The 17323-nt window shown below is 41.5% G+C and overlaps 1 protein-coding gene across 1 annotated transcript in view; it reads left to right on the forward strand.

The window, feature by feature from the left end:
• Positions 1-17323, forward strand: part of DDX51 (DEAD-box helicase 51) — a 32511-nt gene extending 15188 nt beyond the window's left edge. The window contains exons 5-15 of the mRNA XM_040349144.1: positions 132-203; positions 294-400; positions 510-618; positions 718-860; positions 1649-1847; positions 4090-4205; positions 6268-6384; positions 6725-6826; positions 9106-9169; positions 13198-13332; positions 16980-17323. Coding sequence (XP_040205078.1) covers positions 132-203; positions 294-400; positions 510-618; positions 718-860; positions 1649-1847; positions 4090-4205; positions 6268-6384; positions 6725-6826; positions 9106-9169; positions 13198-13332; positions 16980-17006 — 1191 coding nt within the window. The 3' untranslated portion in view covers positions 17007-17323. The remainder of the gene's footprint in view (positions 1-131; positions 204-293; positions 401-509; positions 619-717; positions 861-1648; positions 1848-4089; positions 4206-6267; positions 6385-6724; positions 6827-9105; positions 9170-13197; positions 13333-16979) is intronic.

A 17323-nucleotide genomic window follows, 5' to 3' on the forward strand; every position in this document is an offset into this window, starting at 1 on the left:
TTATTTTTTGGTTATTACTGTGATAACAGTTGCATAAATACCTACATATTTTACATTGCTGCTGTATATGTTAGTGTTTTCTTAAAATCTCAGTGCTATTACATTTATTAACAGCCTATGTTGGTCCACAGGCTTTACTGCAACGTGTTGTATGTGAGGTTCGCGCTCTTGTCGTGTTACCCACCAAGGAGTTGGCACAACAGGTAAATGGAAATTGTGTAGACATGCTATTGCTGTCAGTAACCGCTCTCCTCTCGCTCTTTAAAATGAAATTTGTTTCTTCCTCTTGTTAGGTGTGCAAGGTGTTTAACATTTACGTGGATGGTACCGGACTGAAAGTTGTCTTGGTAGCAGGTCTTAAATCATTTGCTAAGGAGCAGGAGACTTTGGTAGTTAGAAAGTGAGTTTTTCGTTTTCAGGCGGACTACCTCATATTTTATTGTCACATGCCTTGCTGTTTCATCTTTAGTGGTTGTATTTATTTATTTTTTGGATATTGTTGCCCACAGATTGTCTGCATTCTGCAGTTTGGCCGACATCATTGTGTGCACGCCAGGAAGGCTTGTTGATCACATTCAGCAGACAGAGGGATTCACTCTTAGACATCTGCGCTTCTTGGTAAAACTGAACTGTATTATTGCATGACCTCTTCAGATAATACATACAAGGGCTCTTGTTATGTTTTAGTGTCTTTATGGGTTCCTTTTTCTCCTGCAGGTTATTGATGAAGCAGATCGTATGATTGATTCTATGAATCAGGACTGGCTCCCTCATGTTACTAAGGCAGCGTTTAAAGTGCATTCGGATACTCATCCAATGCTTTTTGCCAGGAAAGAGCATGTAGTGGCCACTGTCGCCAAGTAAGTAGCTATATGTGCAAAACTTTCACTCTCCCTGTTCTGAGTGCTCCATAGCATTAGATAAAAAATACAGAAGGACAAGGGTTGCATGGTGTGAAGATAGATTTGTACCTACTGTATTTGCTGGCGTATAAGACTACCTTTTACACTTAAAAAAACTGGCCAAAAAGCAGGGGTCGTCTTATACGCCGGGTCAGCTGCCCGCTGGATGTGCGGTAATTCGGCTACATATAGCATATATACCGCTTAGCCAATCCCAGTAAGCGATGTATTCAAATGAATACAGAGCCTGCTCTGATTGGAGTATCAACCTCTGCCAATCCGAGCAGGCTACATACAGTAGCCTGCTCGGATTGGCTTTGAGCGTCAGAGAGGCGTGGGCTGATGATGTTACAGGCTCTGCCAATCCAAGCAGGCTTTGTATTAATTAAAAGAATACATCGCTCGCCGCGATTGGCTCCAGCAAGAAGGAAAAAGAATATGGCTCCAGAAGGAAGAAATATGAAGCGTCGGAAGCCTCGGGAAGGGGGTCGTCTTATACAGTGAGTACAGGCAAAAAAAATCTTAAAACGACTGTAAAATCAGGGGGTCGTCTTATACGCCCGGTCGCCTTATACACCGGCAAATATGGTAGTCTGATTTGCAGATATTTTAAGCATTCACCTCCTTGTTGCATAAATATAATTTGCCCTGTTAGTTCTGTACAAGTTTTTTTTACCCTATTAATATTTTAGCATTTTTTTTTAAAAGGCCTTTGTGTCCATGAAACTGACTGTTTTGTTCTTCAGTTCTAGCCAGTGTCGGATCCCCTTGCAGAAACTGCTCTTCTCTGCCACTTTGACTCACAATCCCGAGAAGCTTCAACAGCTAGGCCTGTACCAGCCTCGTTTATTTTCTTCCGTCCACAAACAGACACACAAGACCACTGCTGAGAACCCAGAAGAACGCATCTCTTCTGGAAACTTCTCACTTCCAGAGGGCCTAACGGTAAGCAGTTTAGATTTTTTTGAAAATGTACACACTCAGTACATTTTTGTCCTGTAGTTCATAGCAACCATACAGAATTGCTTACCTGATCTGAAAAGTAATTTAAAAACTGGTTAGTTGCTGTGGGCTACAACACTTTACACAATACCAGTGCTCTTTCTGTTTCTTACTTAAAGGGGTTGTAAAGGTTCGTTTTTTATTTTCTAAATAGGTTCCTTTTAAGCTAGTGCATTGTTGGTTCACTTACCTTTTCCTTCCATTTCCCTTCTAAAGGTTTTTTTTCTTTGTTTTCCATGTCTAAATTTCTCACTTCCTGTTCCTCCTCAGTAAGCTGTTCTGGCTGACTAAACACCGCTCGGATGATGGTGTCAAGTTTACTGAGCAGAAACAGGAAGTGAGAAATTCAGACAAAGAAAGAAAACATTTAGAAGGGAAATCTAAGGAAAAGTTAGGTGAACCCACAATGCACTAGCTTAAAGCGGTGGTTCCCCCTAAAACACATTTCTAACAATAGATTCGTAAGACCCGTTACACTGCGGGTAGGCTGGCTTTTTTTTTTTTTCGTACATACCGAGATCTCGGCGTCTCGTCCCTTGGCGGTGGGCGTTCCTAGTTGATTGACGTTCCTCGGACGGGCGCATACGTGACGTCACGACTTTCCGACAGAAGCCGAACGTCATTGCGCAGGCGCCGTATAGAGTCGGCTCTATACGGCACCTGCGCAGCGACGTTCGGCTTCTTTCGGAAAGTCGTGACGTCACGTATGCGCCCGTCCGAGGAACGTCAATCAACTAGGAACGCCCACTGACAAGGGACGAGACGCCGAGATGTCGGTATGTACTAAAAAAAAAAAAGCCAGCCTACCCGCAGTGTAACGGGTCTTACGAATCTATTGTTAGAAATGTGTTTTAGGGGGAACCACCCCTTTAAAGGAACTTATTTAGAAAATAAAAACGAACCTTTACAACCCCTTTAAAGCATAACTCCATGAAAAAAATATTTTCTTCCATGCATTGGGGCTGTACCCGGACTGCATGGGTAAACTGCTTGTTTTGTCTAGGGGTGCACTGAAAGGCTATACTTGCCCGATCCTTTGATCCTCCGGAAAACCGCGCTCCCCCACGTCAAGCAGTTGACTGTTCCTGCCATTCTTGCGTCCAGATCTAGTCCATGGGTGTGATGACATCAAAAACAGTCCATTCACAAGACTGCTGACATGGGGGGGGGCGGGGACAGGATTGAAAGGGACCGATCTTGCGCTTGAAGGATCGGTGGATTAGATAGGTATATCTCTGCTTTGAAATTCCCTAGACAAAAATTAGCAGTTAACCCATGCTGTATGGGCACATTTAGATGATAATTTTGGCTTGATGTTTGCAAGCACTGTAATGAGCTATTAATAATCTAACCATGTATGCATTTACCCTTAAGTGACAGTAAATACATGTGACTATTAGGAAATATCTATGATCAGTCAGAGATCATTTCTTTCTTCATAGACAAAGGGATGACCCAACTACAGCTCCTGTACAGCACTGGAATGGCAACCAAACCAGAGCTGAACGTTGTGGCAGGTGTCATCAGTGCAGCCTCTTAAATGTATGAAGGAAAGCAGATTTGTTACTGCTTGTTCTCCACAAGAGAGCTCTACTTGTATAAACGCCCATTATTATTTTTTTCCATTAGGCCCCGTACACACCAGAGGATATCCGCTGGAAACGGTCGGCCGGACCGTTTCCAGCGGATAAATCCTCTGGCGGATTTGGCTCTGATGGCTGTACTCACCATCAGATCGAAATCCTCGCGGAATCCATCCGCGGTGACGTGTCGCGCCGATGACGCGGCGACGTGCGTGGCGCTGGAAGGTAAAGACTTACACGCATGCGTCGAATCATTACGACGCATGCGAGGGAGGGCAGCGGACGGATTGATCCGGTGAATCTGTACAGACCACCGGATCAATCCGCTGGACAGGATTCAAGCGGATAGATTTCTTAGCATGCTAAGAAATTTTTATCCGCTTGAAATCCGTCGGCTGGATTTTTATCCGCCGATAAATGTCCGCTAGGCCATACACACGACCGGATCTATCCGCTGGAACTGATCTGCAGATAAATCCCAGCGAATAGATCCGGTCGTGTGTAACAAGGCCTTAGAGTATTTAAACTGTTATTCATTTAGTATGTTTGTGCATACAGTAATGTATAAGAAATTAATAAACGCATTCTCTGGTCTTCTTCAGCATTATTACATTCCCTGTAACCTAAACTCCAAGCCTCTAATACTCCTACACTTTTTGCACACTCTTCGCTTCTCTCGTGTGCTCTGCTTCGCCAACTCCAGGGAGTCCTCTCACCGGTGAGTCACTTTATTTGATTTTAGGATATGGATTGTCAGCTGATGTTTGGAAGACTAGCATTGCTTGCATTGGCAGCAGTTTTTAAAGCCGAACTTAAGAAATATCTAAATACACAAGTAAAATAATTGTGTGTGTGAGCGTTCTTACTTTGTAATTCGGTTTAGCTAGCCTTGTGAATCGCACATTTTGTCCGTGATCTCATCTCATGGTTGCAGTTAAAAGCGGAGATCTTTCTTTTCTCTGCTCCTTTCCTGAACCACCTTTCGTTAGATGGGTAGAATTGTTGTCCTCCTGTGAAGGGTTTTACAGAAAGATAACACAAGTAGATTCGGGTCATTTATATTGGCTGCATTTAAAAGGCATTTCATTTTTATTTTATTCTTTTATTTTTAATGAACCTGTAACTAAATAAGATGGCTATCTCTTATTACCTTGCTGAGATAGTAGGCATAGTAGCACGTTAACTTCAGAGCAACAAACGTAAACATCCTATGCTTTTTAACGTTTCATTGGTGTTCTACAACCCCCCCGACACAGCCTATTTTGCATGCCCCCATTTTCCCCGACTTTTCAGAATGCCTAACACTGAAGTAACATATTCTAGGAGTTCCCCAATATTTTGAAGGTACTGTCTTTTTTTTTTTAAAGGGCTTCGTTACAAATCAGGGGGGGGGGATGTTTGAAAGGGGAATGGTTATTTACTACTTTGGACATAGTAAAAAGCTCACTTTAAATTCCCTCTACAGTCAAACAATTTGTCCCTACTACATTCCCCTGTGTATTCAAACCTCCACATGTCCTACACTGGCTTCAGCAGTGACAGTACTGATAACCATCCTTCTCAACAAGCAATGCAGCCCTAGCAGTCTAGCAGCTACAGTGGCAAAGCTGCTGTGATTTCACTGCTGGGCATTTAGTATCATCACCCTGTCATAGAAAGGCCATTGGACTGACAATGATTGGCGGGGAATTGTTAAAGTTAAAAGATATCTTAATCTAGGAACAAACACTTTATATATTGCAGCTCGCTGTTTTTTTGTTGTGGTTGCTGCATTCGTTTTTATTTTTCGGGCTATGAAAGTTTTCAGCTAGTACAGAAGATTTTCTTGTCACTTCCGTTTTAGACAAGCTAAAACACAAACAACTGTTACCAGCCTTGTGTAAACTACTTCTTGTCCCAGCTTTTATGTCAAGAAGGTAAGGAGAGGAAGATCTATTTAAAGTATAGCCTGGATGACAGCCATGGCTTCCTCCATAGATACAATTAACTGAGTAGGTGTAGCCACCAAGGAACAGAAAGTGAGTTATTGGCAGGGTTAGCAAGTAAAAATAAAAGAAAACATCTAAAAAAAAGTTGAATGCAGCCACCACATTTAAGTAACAACAAGCTGCAATATATAGTGAGGGGAAAAAAGGATTTGATCCCCTGCTGATTTTGTATGTCTGCCCACTGATAAAGAAATGATCAGTCTATAATTTTAATGGTAGGTTTATTTTAACAGTGAGATACAACAAGAAAATACTGCCATTTTTATAACATTATTTTATCTTCCAGTGTGCATGAGGCCTTAAAATTATAGACTAACAATTTCTTTGTCAGTGGGCAAATGTACAACATCAGCAGGGGATCAAATACTTTTTTCCCTCACTGTATTACCTTTTTAATTTTGGGGTTTAGATACTGTCCGCTAAAATTCGTCCCCTTATTAACAGATGTGTTTGGACTGGTGCTTTTTTAATTTTGGGGTACACTTCTACTTGAGATTAAATGCACAATATACAGTTCCCCAATTTGACCTAATTAAACTAAAGTTTGATTACCACGCTTATTTTACCCATACTTATTGTATAGGCCTATTTGTATCAGGTTTTAAATGTAGATCTCCAACATATTCTCCCAAATTGTTAATCTGACGAGCAGTCTGTTACATATTATATTTATCATACTTGCACTCAATATATATTTCCACTGTTCTGCTAATAAATGTGGTGTTTTATATGCTGTTGTGGTAACATAACCATGACTGGATTGATTGATTGATGCCTCTTTGTATTCAACAGCCTATTCCTTCTTGTAAAGCTCTATGGAGGGACTACCGTGGCTGAATTCTCTTCTCGTCTCAGCCCTGGGGAAAGGAAGAAGACCTTGAAGGAGTTTGAGCAGGGAAAGCTACAGCTGTGAGTTGTCATGATGTACTTGCTTCGGTTTATTTATTTCTTGTGAGTTTGGGTACATGTAGTAAATTGCATTATATTTCATCCATCTTGTATCCATCTGTACCCATATGTCATCAGTAATTGTGCACATCTACATGTGAGTTTTTTTTTCTGGTGGACGTGTTGTGTACTTTTCTGTTCTGCATAAAATATCGTTTAGAAAATCTCATTCACATAGTTTTTTTATGTAGTTTGATGGTGTACCTGGCAAATGCCATTTTTTTTCCTATACTCCTGCTTCCTTTTCTGCTTATACAATGTTTGTTTCTGACAGATCTCTCTGTTTCATTGTTTTGTACAGGTTAATTAGTACAGATGCCACAGCCAGAGGAATAGACATTAAAGGAGTGAAGTGTATAATAAACTACGATGCTCCACAGTTCATCAGATCGTACATTCACAGGTGTGTTTGTCTTTTAGTGCACACAGAATGCCATATTAAAGTTCACATCTGTCTAACCATCAATTTTATAAAATTTATCATCAAGGCTTCTGATTGGTGTCAATTAAATTCATTGCATTAGTTATGTGCCAAGTAAGATCATTGGGGATGCTCAGAAGGCTTTTTACAAGCTCTGTGGAACACAGGAATTGCTGCTTGATTGCTACTGCACTGTTTTGCTCCGAGATGGAGTTTGTGCCCATGCCAGTAAAGCAGTAACACATTCCTTTAGACACTTTCCTAGAGTTTTCAGTAATTATTGCACTTTCTCCTATTTCTTGCCTGGGATGGAACACTCCCATGCTACTATCCAATCACGGCACCATAAGGCTGGCTATACACGTATTATTATTATTTTACAGGATTTATATAGCGCCAACAGTTTGCGCAGCGCTTTACAACATCAGGGAAGACAGTACAGTTACAATACAATTCAATACAGGAGGGATCAAAGGGCCCTGCTCGTTAGAGCTTACAATCTAGAAGGGAGGGTCAAGTGGAACAAAGGGTAGTAGATGTGGGGGTGATCAGATGGACAAAATTAAAGTACAGTTGTTAGATGTAGGATAGGCTTCTCTGAAAAGGAGGGTTTTCAGGGATCCTCTAAAAGCTAATAGAGAAGGAGATAGACAGACAGATTGGGGTAAGGAGTTCCATAGGCTTGGAGAGGCTCCGGAAAAGTCCTGGAGACGAGCATGAGAGGAGGTGATGAGAGAGCTAGAGAGCAGGAGGTCTTGAGAAGAACGAAGAGAACGATTAGGTTGGTATTTAGAGACTAGGTCAGTAATGTAGCTGGGGCAGAGTTGTGGATGGCTTTGTAGGTAGTAGTTAGTATTTTGAATTTAATTCGTTGGATGAGCGGAAGCCAGTGGAGGGATTGACAGAGAGGAGCAGCAGAGACAGAGCGGTTGGTAAGGTGGATGAGTCTGGCAGCAGCATTCATGATGAACTGAAGAGGGGATAGAGTATGCAGCGGTAAGCCAATGAGACTAGTGGATTTTCATTAGAAAACTTTAATTTCAGGAAGGTTAGTGGCGTCAAACCACAGCGATGACAACATTTCGAAAGGAGCAGGATGAACCTCTCATTACAAAATTGAATGTTACATTTTGAAGTACTATCGAATGACATTTGTCAAGACATCGATTGTTCTGATGAAAGTTTTCATACAAACATTTGTTTGAAAATCTACCGGTGTATAGTCAGCTCTATCTAACAAAGGTGTTCCGAGGAGGCAACTGATACAGATTTTAGTATTTCATTACACCTACTCTATTCTCTGCTGCCACACATCAAATAGAAGGAATATGCTGTTCAGCCAGAAACGTAACAGAAGCGTACAGATTCTTATGGCAATACCCAGTGACTTCTAGCCTGTCTCTGTAGAGATACAAGTCCTGGCAAACCTACTGATATGCCTTCTACTCTGCAGGATTAGAAGTCTCTAGCATGCTATTCTTCTTTAAATATAATGTGTGCAGCCTTTCAAAACACTAAAGTAAATTTTTATTTAATTAAAATAATGTAATACTTTCCTGCTCTGTGCAATGGTTTTGCACAGAACAGCCCCAAACCTCCTCTTCTGTGGTTCCTCGCTGGCAATCTTTCTCCTCTTCCCTGTGTCCCCCCATAGCAAACGGCTTGCTATGGGGGCATATACAGTGCATACTCGCTCCCAAGCTGTGTGTGTCTATGAAGCCGGACTCCATAGACACCACAGAGAGGCTCCCCTCCTCACAGCAATTGATTGACAGCCATTGGCTCCTGCTGCCAGCCGAGACTCTGCATGAAGAGGAAGAGAGGGGAGTGAACAGATGCAACCATGCACAGCACTGGATTGATTGAGGACTCCTCAGGTAAGTGTTAAGGGAGGTGGGGGGAGGACCGAAAGCTGGAAAACATTTTTTGCCTTAATTCAGAGAAAGCATTAGGGTAAAAAATGTTTTGGCTCTAGAACTACTTTAATCCACGCAGTATTCATGTGCATTTCTTCCCCCTTTTACAATGATTCTTTCTATGCTAAAATATGTATATCTAAATTTCTAATCTAATATCTAATTTCCCTAGCACTTAGTTTTGGTAATGTTAAAGTATAAATGATGATTTTAAAATTGCTGTGTTATTCATAGAAAGTGAAAGGTCTGTGATGCTATTTCTAGAAAAATTTGGTGGTGAGCTAAAAATTTGCTATGTAGAATCTTTATTCCAGTGTAAATGTTTGGCTGTTCTTGTTATCACAGAGTGGGCAGGACGGCTCGTGCAGGGAAGTCGGGTCTGGCATTTACAATGCTTCTGAAAATCCAGGTATGCTTTTCTGATTCAATAATGTACCAGTACTAGTGTCCCTAGGTGATGGACCCCTTCTGCTTTTGAAGACTTTTTTTTTCTTTACAGACTTTTTTTATTCTGACTGCTTATTGCCCTGGACTGGCTAGCAATTTCCAGATTGATACCCCTCAGTGTAATGCCTTGTGGGACTGGCATGTAATGTTTGCTTCGGGCACTCGATTCTGTGTCAATGTTTTGGGACCAGTTCCTTGTTTATTAATAACCAACCCACAGTGCTTAGCACATGATGCAGATACATAGCCAAATAAGTAGGAAGTTCTACTCTTTACTCTGTTACTCCTTGTTGTATTTGCCCTTAACATGTTTAGCGCAATAAGTAATATCTACTTAATTGTAAAATTTTGCATTTTTTTCCCCTCCTATCCAGACTTAAGCCTCATACACATGATCGGGTTATCTGACGGGAATTGTGTGATGACAGGCTGTTGTCGGAAAATCCGACCGTGTGTATGCTCCATTCGATCATGTGTACACTCTATCTGATCGTGTGTACACAAGTCCGTCGGAAAAAACTCCAAAGTACAAACATGCATGCTCAGAAGCAGTGCTAACCATAACACAACATTAGCAGGAGTTGCCCAAAGGGTGGCGCTAAAGAGCTGAAAAAACACGTATTTTCATGTTTGGCCGAAAATTCTTTGCCGTTTGTATGCAATACAAGTTTCTGGCCAATGCCCTTCAGACAAAAGACCTGCGCTTTGTCTGCAGAAAATCCAATCGTGTGTATGAGGCTTAAGTCTCAGGATGATACCGTAGTCGCAACATGCTTCTCGGGTGATCCACTTCCACCCACCATAACTACCGAAAACACATACAGCATGTTTGCTGTACTCCTGCCTTATGCTACTGAGATGCAGCCACAATAACATGGTCAGCAACTGGGTTATTGTGCCATCTGCATTATGGACACCCAAAACCCCCTTTCCTTCTGCAACACATTCCATGAGTACTCCATCGGGGATCCATTCACTTTAGCAATGGTGAATCACAGTTGCAATGGAGCTGGGGCAAAAAGGGCTGACTAACAAGCATTCTGCAGATGGGACTACATGGAATTCAGAACACCACTTTTGGTGGTAGCTGTTCCTTTTTCCCAGAGCAATGTCATATTATGCCACTGCTGCCCTCCTCTGACTCTAGTTCCCTCTAGACTGGACACCATTAGTCTGACAAAAGCAGATTTCTCTGCCAGCGTGTCTGAATTCTTCATAAAACTTTCAGTACTCCCAAGAACCATCGGTTTCCAGAGGCCAAAAACGCTACACTTCCTCTCCCTCCAGTCTCTGTTCACAAATCAGAGCTGGAACCAACCAAACCAGTTTGAGGAGGAAATGGGGAAAATAAATAGGCAATTCAGAAATTGTGACCGAAGCTTCAGATTATTTTTCAACTCTGACGCTGCAAAAACTAGTTTTTCTCGATCAGTAGCCGATTCTCTACTAGTAAAACAAGCCTCTGTGGGCACCAAGATGCTGGCACAATAAAAACACTTATTACATCCTTGCACAAACTGTGCACCACATGAGAATTGGCCTAAGCCATGAAAGAATGTTCACTTCAATGCTTTTTGCTGAAATGTATCCCATAGGAAAGGAATTTAAGATCAACCCCTTACTGTTCCTATTGAGGATGTTCTCTCCCCTTTTTTTTTATTTTTTATATTGTTATACTGTATTTACTCTAAAAGACAGCGTCCTTGATATCAATAACAATGGCAAGGAATTGTATCATATGATACAACATTATATGGAATACAAAATATGCAGACCAGATATGCAAGATAAACAGTATATTCACAACCAAGCTACGTCCAAACTATGACATTCTATTACCTAATAAGAAGCTGGGAATCGGACGTATAATTGGTCACAGTTGGATTATAGTAACTGCCTAATCGGTTTTTATTTCTCTTTCAAAGAAAAGCAGTTATGCATAGAATTAGGGAGAAAAAAGAAAGATGGAGAAAAAAGGGGGGGGGGGGGGTTTGCAGGAAGGTAATCATGGTAGGGATACAATTCAGTTGATCATTCCAAATCTCACGGTATCACCCATAGATATTCAGTGGTAATCCTCAGTCAGCAGTTCCACTCTCAAAGAGAGCCCTCCCTTCCTCAGAGTTGACAAACATATTCTACGGCCTCCAGGTTTTGGAATAACGTTCATGCTGATGTTGAGCCTTAAAGGAGTTGTAAAGGAAAACATTTTTTGCCTAAAATGAATGTCTGCAAGGTAGACAGACAGAACAGTGTAATGATTCTGTTAAAAAAAAGAGTAAATACCTATTAAATTCCTTCATCTATATCACCTCTGGCGTTCTAGTTTCTGTTCTCTCATTCACTTCCTGGTTTGCATCGTTTGTTCATGTAAGAACTACATTGCCCAGTATGCATTGCGGCACGTCCAGTAATTCACACCTCCTTGAAGTCTCTAACACGTAGAGAGCGTCCTGCCACACAGATGTAGTTCCCAGGAGGGGGTGAGGACGTCACTGACCACCGCAGTAAAGCCTCCTGTCACGGTGGTGAGTAACAATCAGACAAGCAGGAAGGAAGTGAACAGAACAGAGAAGAAATAGAGCAACTTCTGAGCAAAAACGAACAATGAGGAAGTGAAAAGAGGAATGTTTGCAGGTAAAGGATGCTTATTATGAAAAAAATGATTTTCCTTTACAACCCCTTTAAGGATTAAATCTTCCATTTTATTTATGTCCTGAATCTTTTTGAGCCAAAGACCAATGGTCAGTGGCTGCGGACGTTTCCAAGTAAGAGGAATGCATGCTTTGGCAGTGTCAAGGATATGGCAGAGGACAGACTTTTTGTAGATTTTAGCTGGGATATTAGAAGCATGGAGAAGGAAAAAGGCTGGATCTTAAGCAATCAGAGGATCCTGTAAATTCTCGAGTTTGAAGCAAGACCAAAAGATGTGTAGCATTGTTCCCCACTCCTCCTGGCATCTCCAGCAACGGCCCGTAATAGTTGGAAAGAATGTAACTGCGATGGTGTAAAAAAATAAGTTAGTTTCCTGTATCATCATGCATATAGGAGATTTAAACGTAAACCAAATGATATGGTTGCATTGGTCTGAGGTAAAAAAGCTGTCTAAATTGGTCTCCTATTTAACCAGGCTAGGTAGCTGATGGTATTCTTGGGGGTGTGATCAGCAGATTATAAATGGTAGAGAGTACATGGGGTAGTATACCTTGTCAAAAAGTATTCCTCAAGTCGTGAGTTGGCGACGGAAGTTATTTTGAGAAGGTAAGGAATGTTAAAAGTGATGTAGTTGGAGGGCTCTCCAAAAATCCAACTGCAAGAGACCTGAGGGGCTTGTAAGAGTCTGGCATCTTAGAGAGATCCTCTATGTGAGGTTGCTATTACGTCTGTTAGGCCTGTTTCTGAGCTGGCATCCTTTTCTTGTACTGCACAGGGACCAGGTGGACTTGAAGCCAAGACCTTATTTTTTAACTGAGTGACCTCTTCTTTCCACCTCAATGAGATTATTGTCCTTCCTTTCCTCTGATCCTGGCGATGCTACCTACATTTTGGTAGACTGCTTGGATGTTGTCAGGGGCTATCTGGCAGCAACGACCTCAGTTAGCAAAACCTAAGTCCCTTTTTGTCTTGTAGGCTCTCCTAGAGGACATGCTGCCTCCGCTACACCATTGCCAGGTGGATCACACAACTTATTTCCTTAGAAAGGGTTCTTTCTTTCCCCATCACAGCTCATTGAACAAGATTTGTTGGTGTCTCTTGACCTTTCCGGCACCAAGCATCTGTACTGTATATTTGCAAGACCACCACCTCTGTTCACATGTTCTCCAGGTTTTCAGGTTTTACCCACTGAATGCTAGCTCCAAAAGGTGCCTGACTAGCTATCTTTACCATAATGTTGCAGCTTTATTTTGTATTAATTTACACGTATAATCTAACATTAATTATGAGCTCTTAGCCTGCTGATCTTTTCACTTGCTCAAATTACTCCCTCAGGAGCAGAGGTATTTCAACATGTTGAAAGAAGCTGGAGTACCAAAGCTATTGAAGCAACTGGTGAAGAGGGACAATCTGAGGCAATTTGAGCAGAGATATGAAGAGGCTCTTTCTCAACTACAGCAGGCTGTTAAGGTAATGTATTGAAAACCCACTAGTTCTGAGTGTTAAAAAAGCAGTACACCGATCCTAACAATGAATGGCTGCATGGGAAAGGAGAAGCATGGGAAAGGAGAAACATATAATACAAGTCTGATCAATGGAGGACAGGTAGACTGTGCTCCCAGCACATCCAGAAACTGACCACACTATAAATGAATGTGCTCTCATGCCTGGTCAGTTTGAAATAGGAAAGCAGGAAGACTGAAGCAACACCAGGAATTTCACACAAAGGAAGCAATACAAAGAGGACAGGATACACTTTAACACAAGTACATGCTACAATATACACACATAAGAATTAGAAATGTCGGGCTAACATATACTTTTAAGGGTTCAGGCTACACTATATAATTACAATTCAGTATATATTCCAATTGTAACTGATGCCCAAGAAGCACCACATATAACAGGCAAATGGCTGCTTGAAAGGGCATGGCTTCTAGATGATAATGGAGGAAGCCTAATTTTACATTTAATTAAAGGAGTTGTAAAGGCAGAAGGTTTTTATCTTAATGCATTCTATGCATTAAGAAAAAAAAAACTTGTGTGTAGCAGATCTCCCCCCAATTTATCTACCTGAGCCCCTTCTCTCTCCAGCAATGTCCACGATCCCCTCAGCCATCCAGGACACTCCTCCTGTATGGCTGAGACAGAGCAGCGGTACCATTGGCTCCCGCAGCTGTCAAAGTCAGTCGGCCAATCGGGAGAGAAGGGGTGGGGCCAGATCGGGCTCAGTGTCTGAATGGATACACAGAGCTCTGACTCATCTTGGGTGCCCCCTGCTGGCTCAGGGGCACTCAAAGGAGAGAGGGACTGCTCTGCGCAAAAACCAACTGCACAGAGGAGGTAAGTAGAACATGTTTGAAAAACAAGCCTTTACAATCACTTTAATATGCATCTGCCTTAATAGGGATATCTCTGTGTGTATATGTCTTACACCTGAGCAGTGCAAGTGTTCCATTTCTGCTAAAGGACTGTTCATTTAGTATAAACTTTGTCGCTACTTAAAGCGGTTTTAAACCTGCATATACAATTTTTTATTTTTTTTACACCTGCAAGGCAAAAGCCATAATGAGCTAGTATGCACCGCATATGAGCTAGTATGCACCGCATACCTTACCAGGTAAGAGAACTTACCTGGTCCACACCAAGCGAGATGTCATCTTGATTCGGCGTGTCTTCCGGGTATCGCCGCTCCAGCGCTGTGATTGGCTGGAGCGGCGCTGGAGATTTTATTCGGGCAAGGGCCGGCGGCGGCCGGCCCTTCAGCCGAGGATCCCCCCTGCGCATGCGCCACTGCAATCAGCGGCGCATTGCGAGGGCAATATCTCCTAAACCGTACAGGTTTAGGAGATATCCTTTATACCTACAGGTAAGCCTTATTATAGGCTTACCTGTAGGTAAAAGTCAAAAAGTGGGGTTTACAACCACTTTAATTTAACAAATGAATACACATATTGCTGTTTTAAGACAAACGGACTCCTTTTTTTTTTAGATATTGTAATTTTATCTTTTATGGCATCTATATGCAAAAAGAATACTTGGCATATATATATATATATAATTTTATTAACAAATGTTTAAAAAAAATAGTGCTGCTATAAATAAAATAATAGCTAAGGGGTTAATTAGAAAAAATTGTGTTGCTGTAGATAAAAAGTAAATGTTTTATTTTTGATTTATTTATTACAGGTATATTATTATTTTTATAATGACATAAATTTAATTTCTGGTACAAAACATTGCAAAGTTTTTTTTACAAATTAATGAATTTGTGTAATAGCTATAGGGGAAAAGGAGATAATTTAGATACGATTAAGGGTTAATATGGGCTTGAGGCTGGGTTCACACTACTACACTACTTTCATCCTACTTTGCTCTGTGTTCAATGTTTCCCTATGAGAGCGTCTTGTAGCGTCCTACACAAGTCGGTCCGACTTTGAAAATGCTCCCTGTACTACTTTTGGTCCTACATTGATCCTACTTCAGGCCCATTGAATATCATTGAAGTCGGACCAAAGTAGTATCCTGTTCATGAAAGTAGGATGGATGTAGGACCAATGTAGGACCGATGTAGCAGAGCAAAGTAGGATGAAAGTAGTGTGAACCCAGCCTAAAGCAGTATTAAACCTGTGTGCTTGTTTTATTTTTTTTGTTTTGTTTTTAAAGGGTCCCTAAGTAGGTTATGCCATAGTGTGCTAGTATGCACGCATATTGGCATATTATGGCAGACTTGCCATAGGAAGTCCCATTTGCAGTTTGCGAGAAGCTATGTGGGGGACACAGCAAACATGTGGAAGAAGGTGCTTTGGTCCGATGAGACCAAAATTAAACTTTTTGGGTTAAAAGCGAAATTCTACGTGTAGCGGTAAACTGAGGCCCCGTACACACGACCGGTTTTCTCGGCAGAATCCAGCAAGAAACTCGATGGGAGACGTATTCTGCCGAGATAACCGGTCGTGTGTACACTTTTCGCCAAGAAACCCGTCGGGGAAACTCGTCGAGCCAAATAGAGAGCATGTTCTCTATTTCCTCGTTGGGCAATGGGAAAATTTGGCTCGACGCGTTTTCTGACAGCCGAACAAGGAACTCGACGAGCAAAACGATGTGTTTTGCCCGTCGAGTTTTTCGGTCGTGTGTACAGGGCCTTACACTGCACAACACCCTGATCCCCTCTGTGAAACATAATGGTGGCAGCATCATGTTGTGGGGATGCATTTCTTCAGCAGAGACAGGGAAGCTGGTCAGAGTTGATGGGAAGATGGATGGATCCAAATATACAGGGCAATCTTAGAGGAAAACCTGTTGGAGTCTGAAAAAGACTTGAGACTGGGGCAAAGTTTCACCTTCCAGCAGGACAACGACCCTAAACATACAGCCAGAGCTACAATGGAATGGTTTAGATCAGGGATAAGTAATTAGCGGACCTCCAGCTGTTGCCAAACTACAAGTCCCATCATGCCTCTGCCTCTGGGTGTCATGCTTAATGCTGTCAGAGTCTCGCTATGCCTCATGGGACTTGTAGTTTGGCAACATCTGGAGGTCCGCTAATTGCTTATCCCTGGTTTAGATCATAGATATAGAGCATATTCATGTGTTAGAATGGCCCAGTCAAAGGCCAGACCTAAATCCAATTGAGAATCTGTGGTAAGACTTGAAAATTGCTGTTCACAGACGCTCTCCATCCAATCTGACAGCTTGAGCTATTTTGCAAAGAAGATTGGGCAAAAATGTCACTCTCTAGGTGTGCAAAGCTGGTAGAGACATCCCCAAAAAGACTTACAGCTGTAATTGCAGCAAGAGGTGGTTCTACAAAGTATTGACTCAGGGGGGCTGAATACAAATGCACACCACACTTTTCACATATTTATTTGTAAAAAATGTTGAAAAACGTTTATCATTTTCCTTCCACTTCACAATTATGTGCCACTTTGTGTTGGTCTATCTCACATAAAATCCCAATAAAACACATTTACGTTTTTGGTTGTAACATGACAAAATGTGGAAAATTTCAAGGGGTATGAATACTTTTCCAAGCCATTGTATTTCCTAAAATCAGATAAATGAGGTCTAGAGTCAGTAAAACATCATTGTTTTTTTTTTTGTATTGTCTTCCACAGGATGAACGAGCTCAGAAACGTTGTTGAGTTGAGAATTCCTCTCTCTGCTATTGGAAGGTATTTGGTTCCATTTTTGGAACTGTTGGTCCGTGAACTAGCATCCCCTGAGGCGTAATCTGGTAGAACTTTACAGAGGAAGACCATCACTCTCCATGCTCATGACAAATCAGGAGATCTACTGCCAGTATTCTCTGTGTGCTGCAAAAACTTGTTTTATGGAACAACATACATACAACATATAAAGACTGATTTTTATCACTGATGAATTATTTAAATATTTACATTTTCCTTTTGATACTGATGAAATCTATATACAGAAGAGAACTTCATGTGCTTTTTATTAA

The sequence above is a fragment of the Rana temporaria genome, chromosome 1, assembly GCF_905171775.1.
Source record: "Rana temporaria chromosome 1, aRanTem1.1, whole genome shotgun sequence".
NCBI classification, from domain to species: domain Eukaryota; kingdom Metazoa; phylum Chordata; class Amphibia; order Anura; family Ranidae; genus Rana; species Rana temporaria.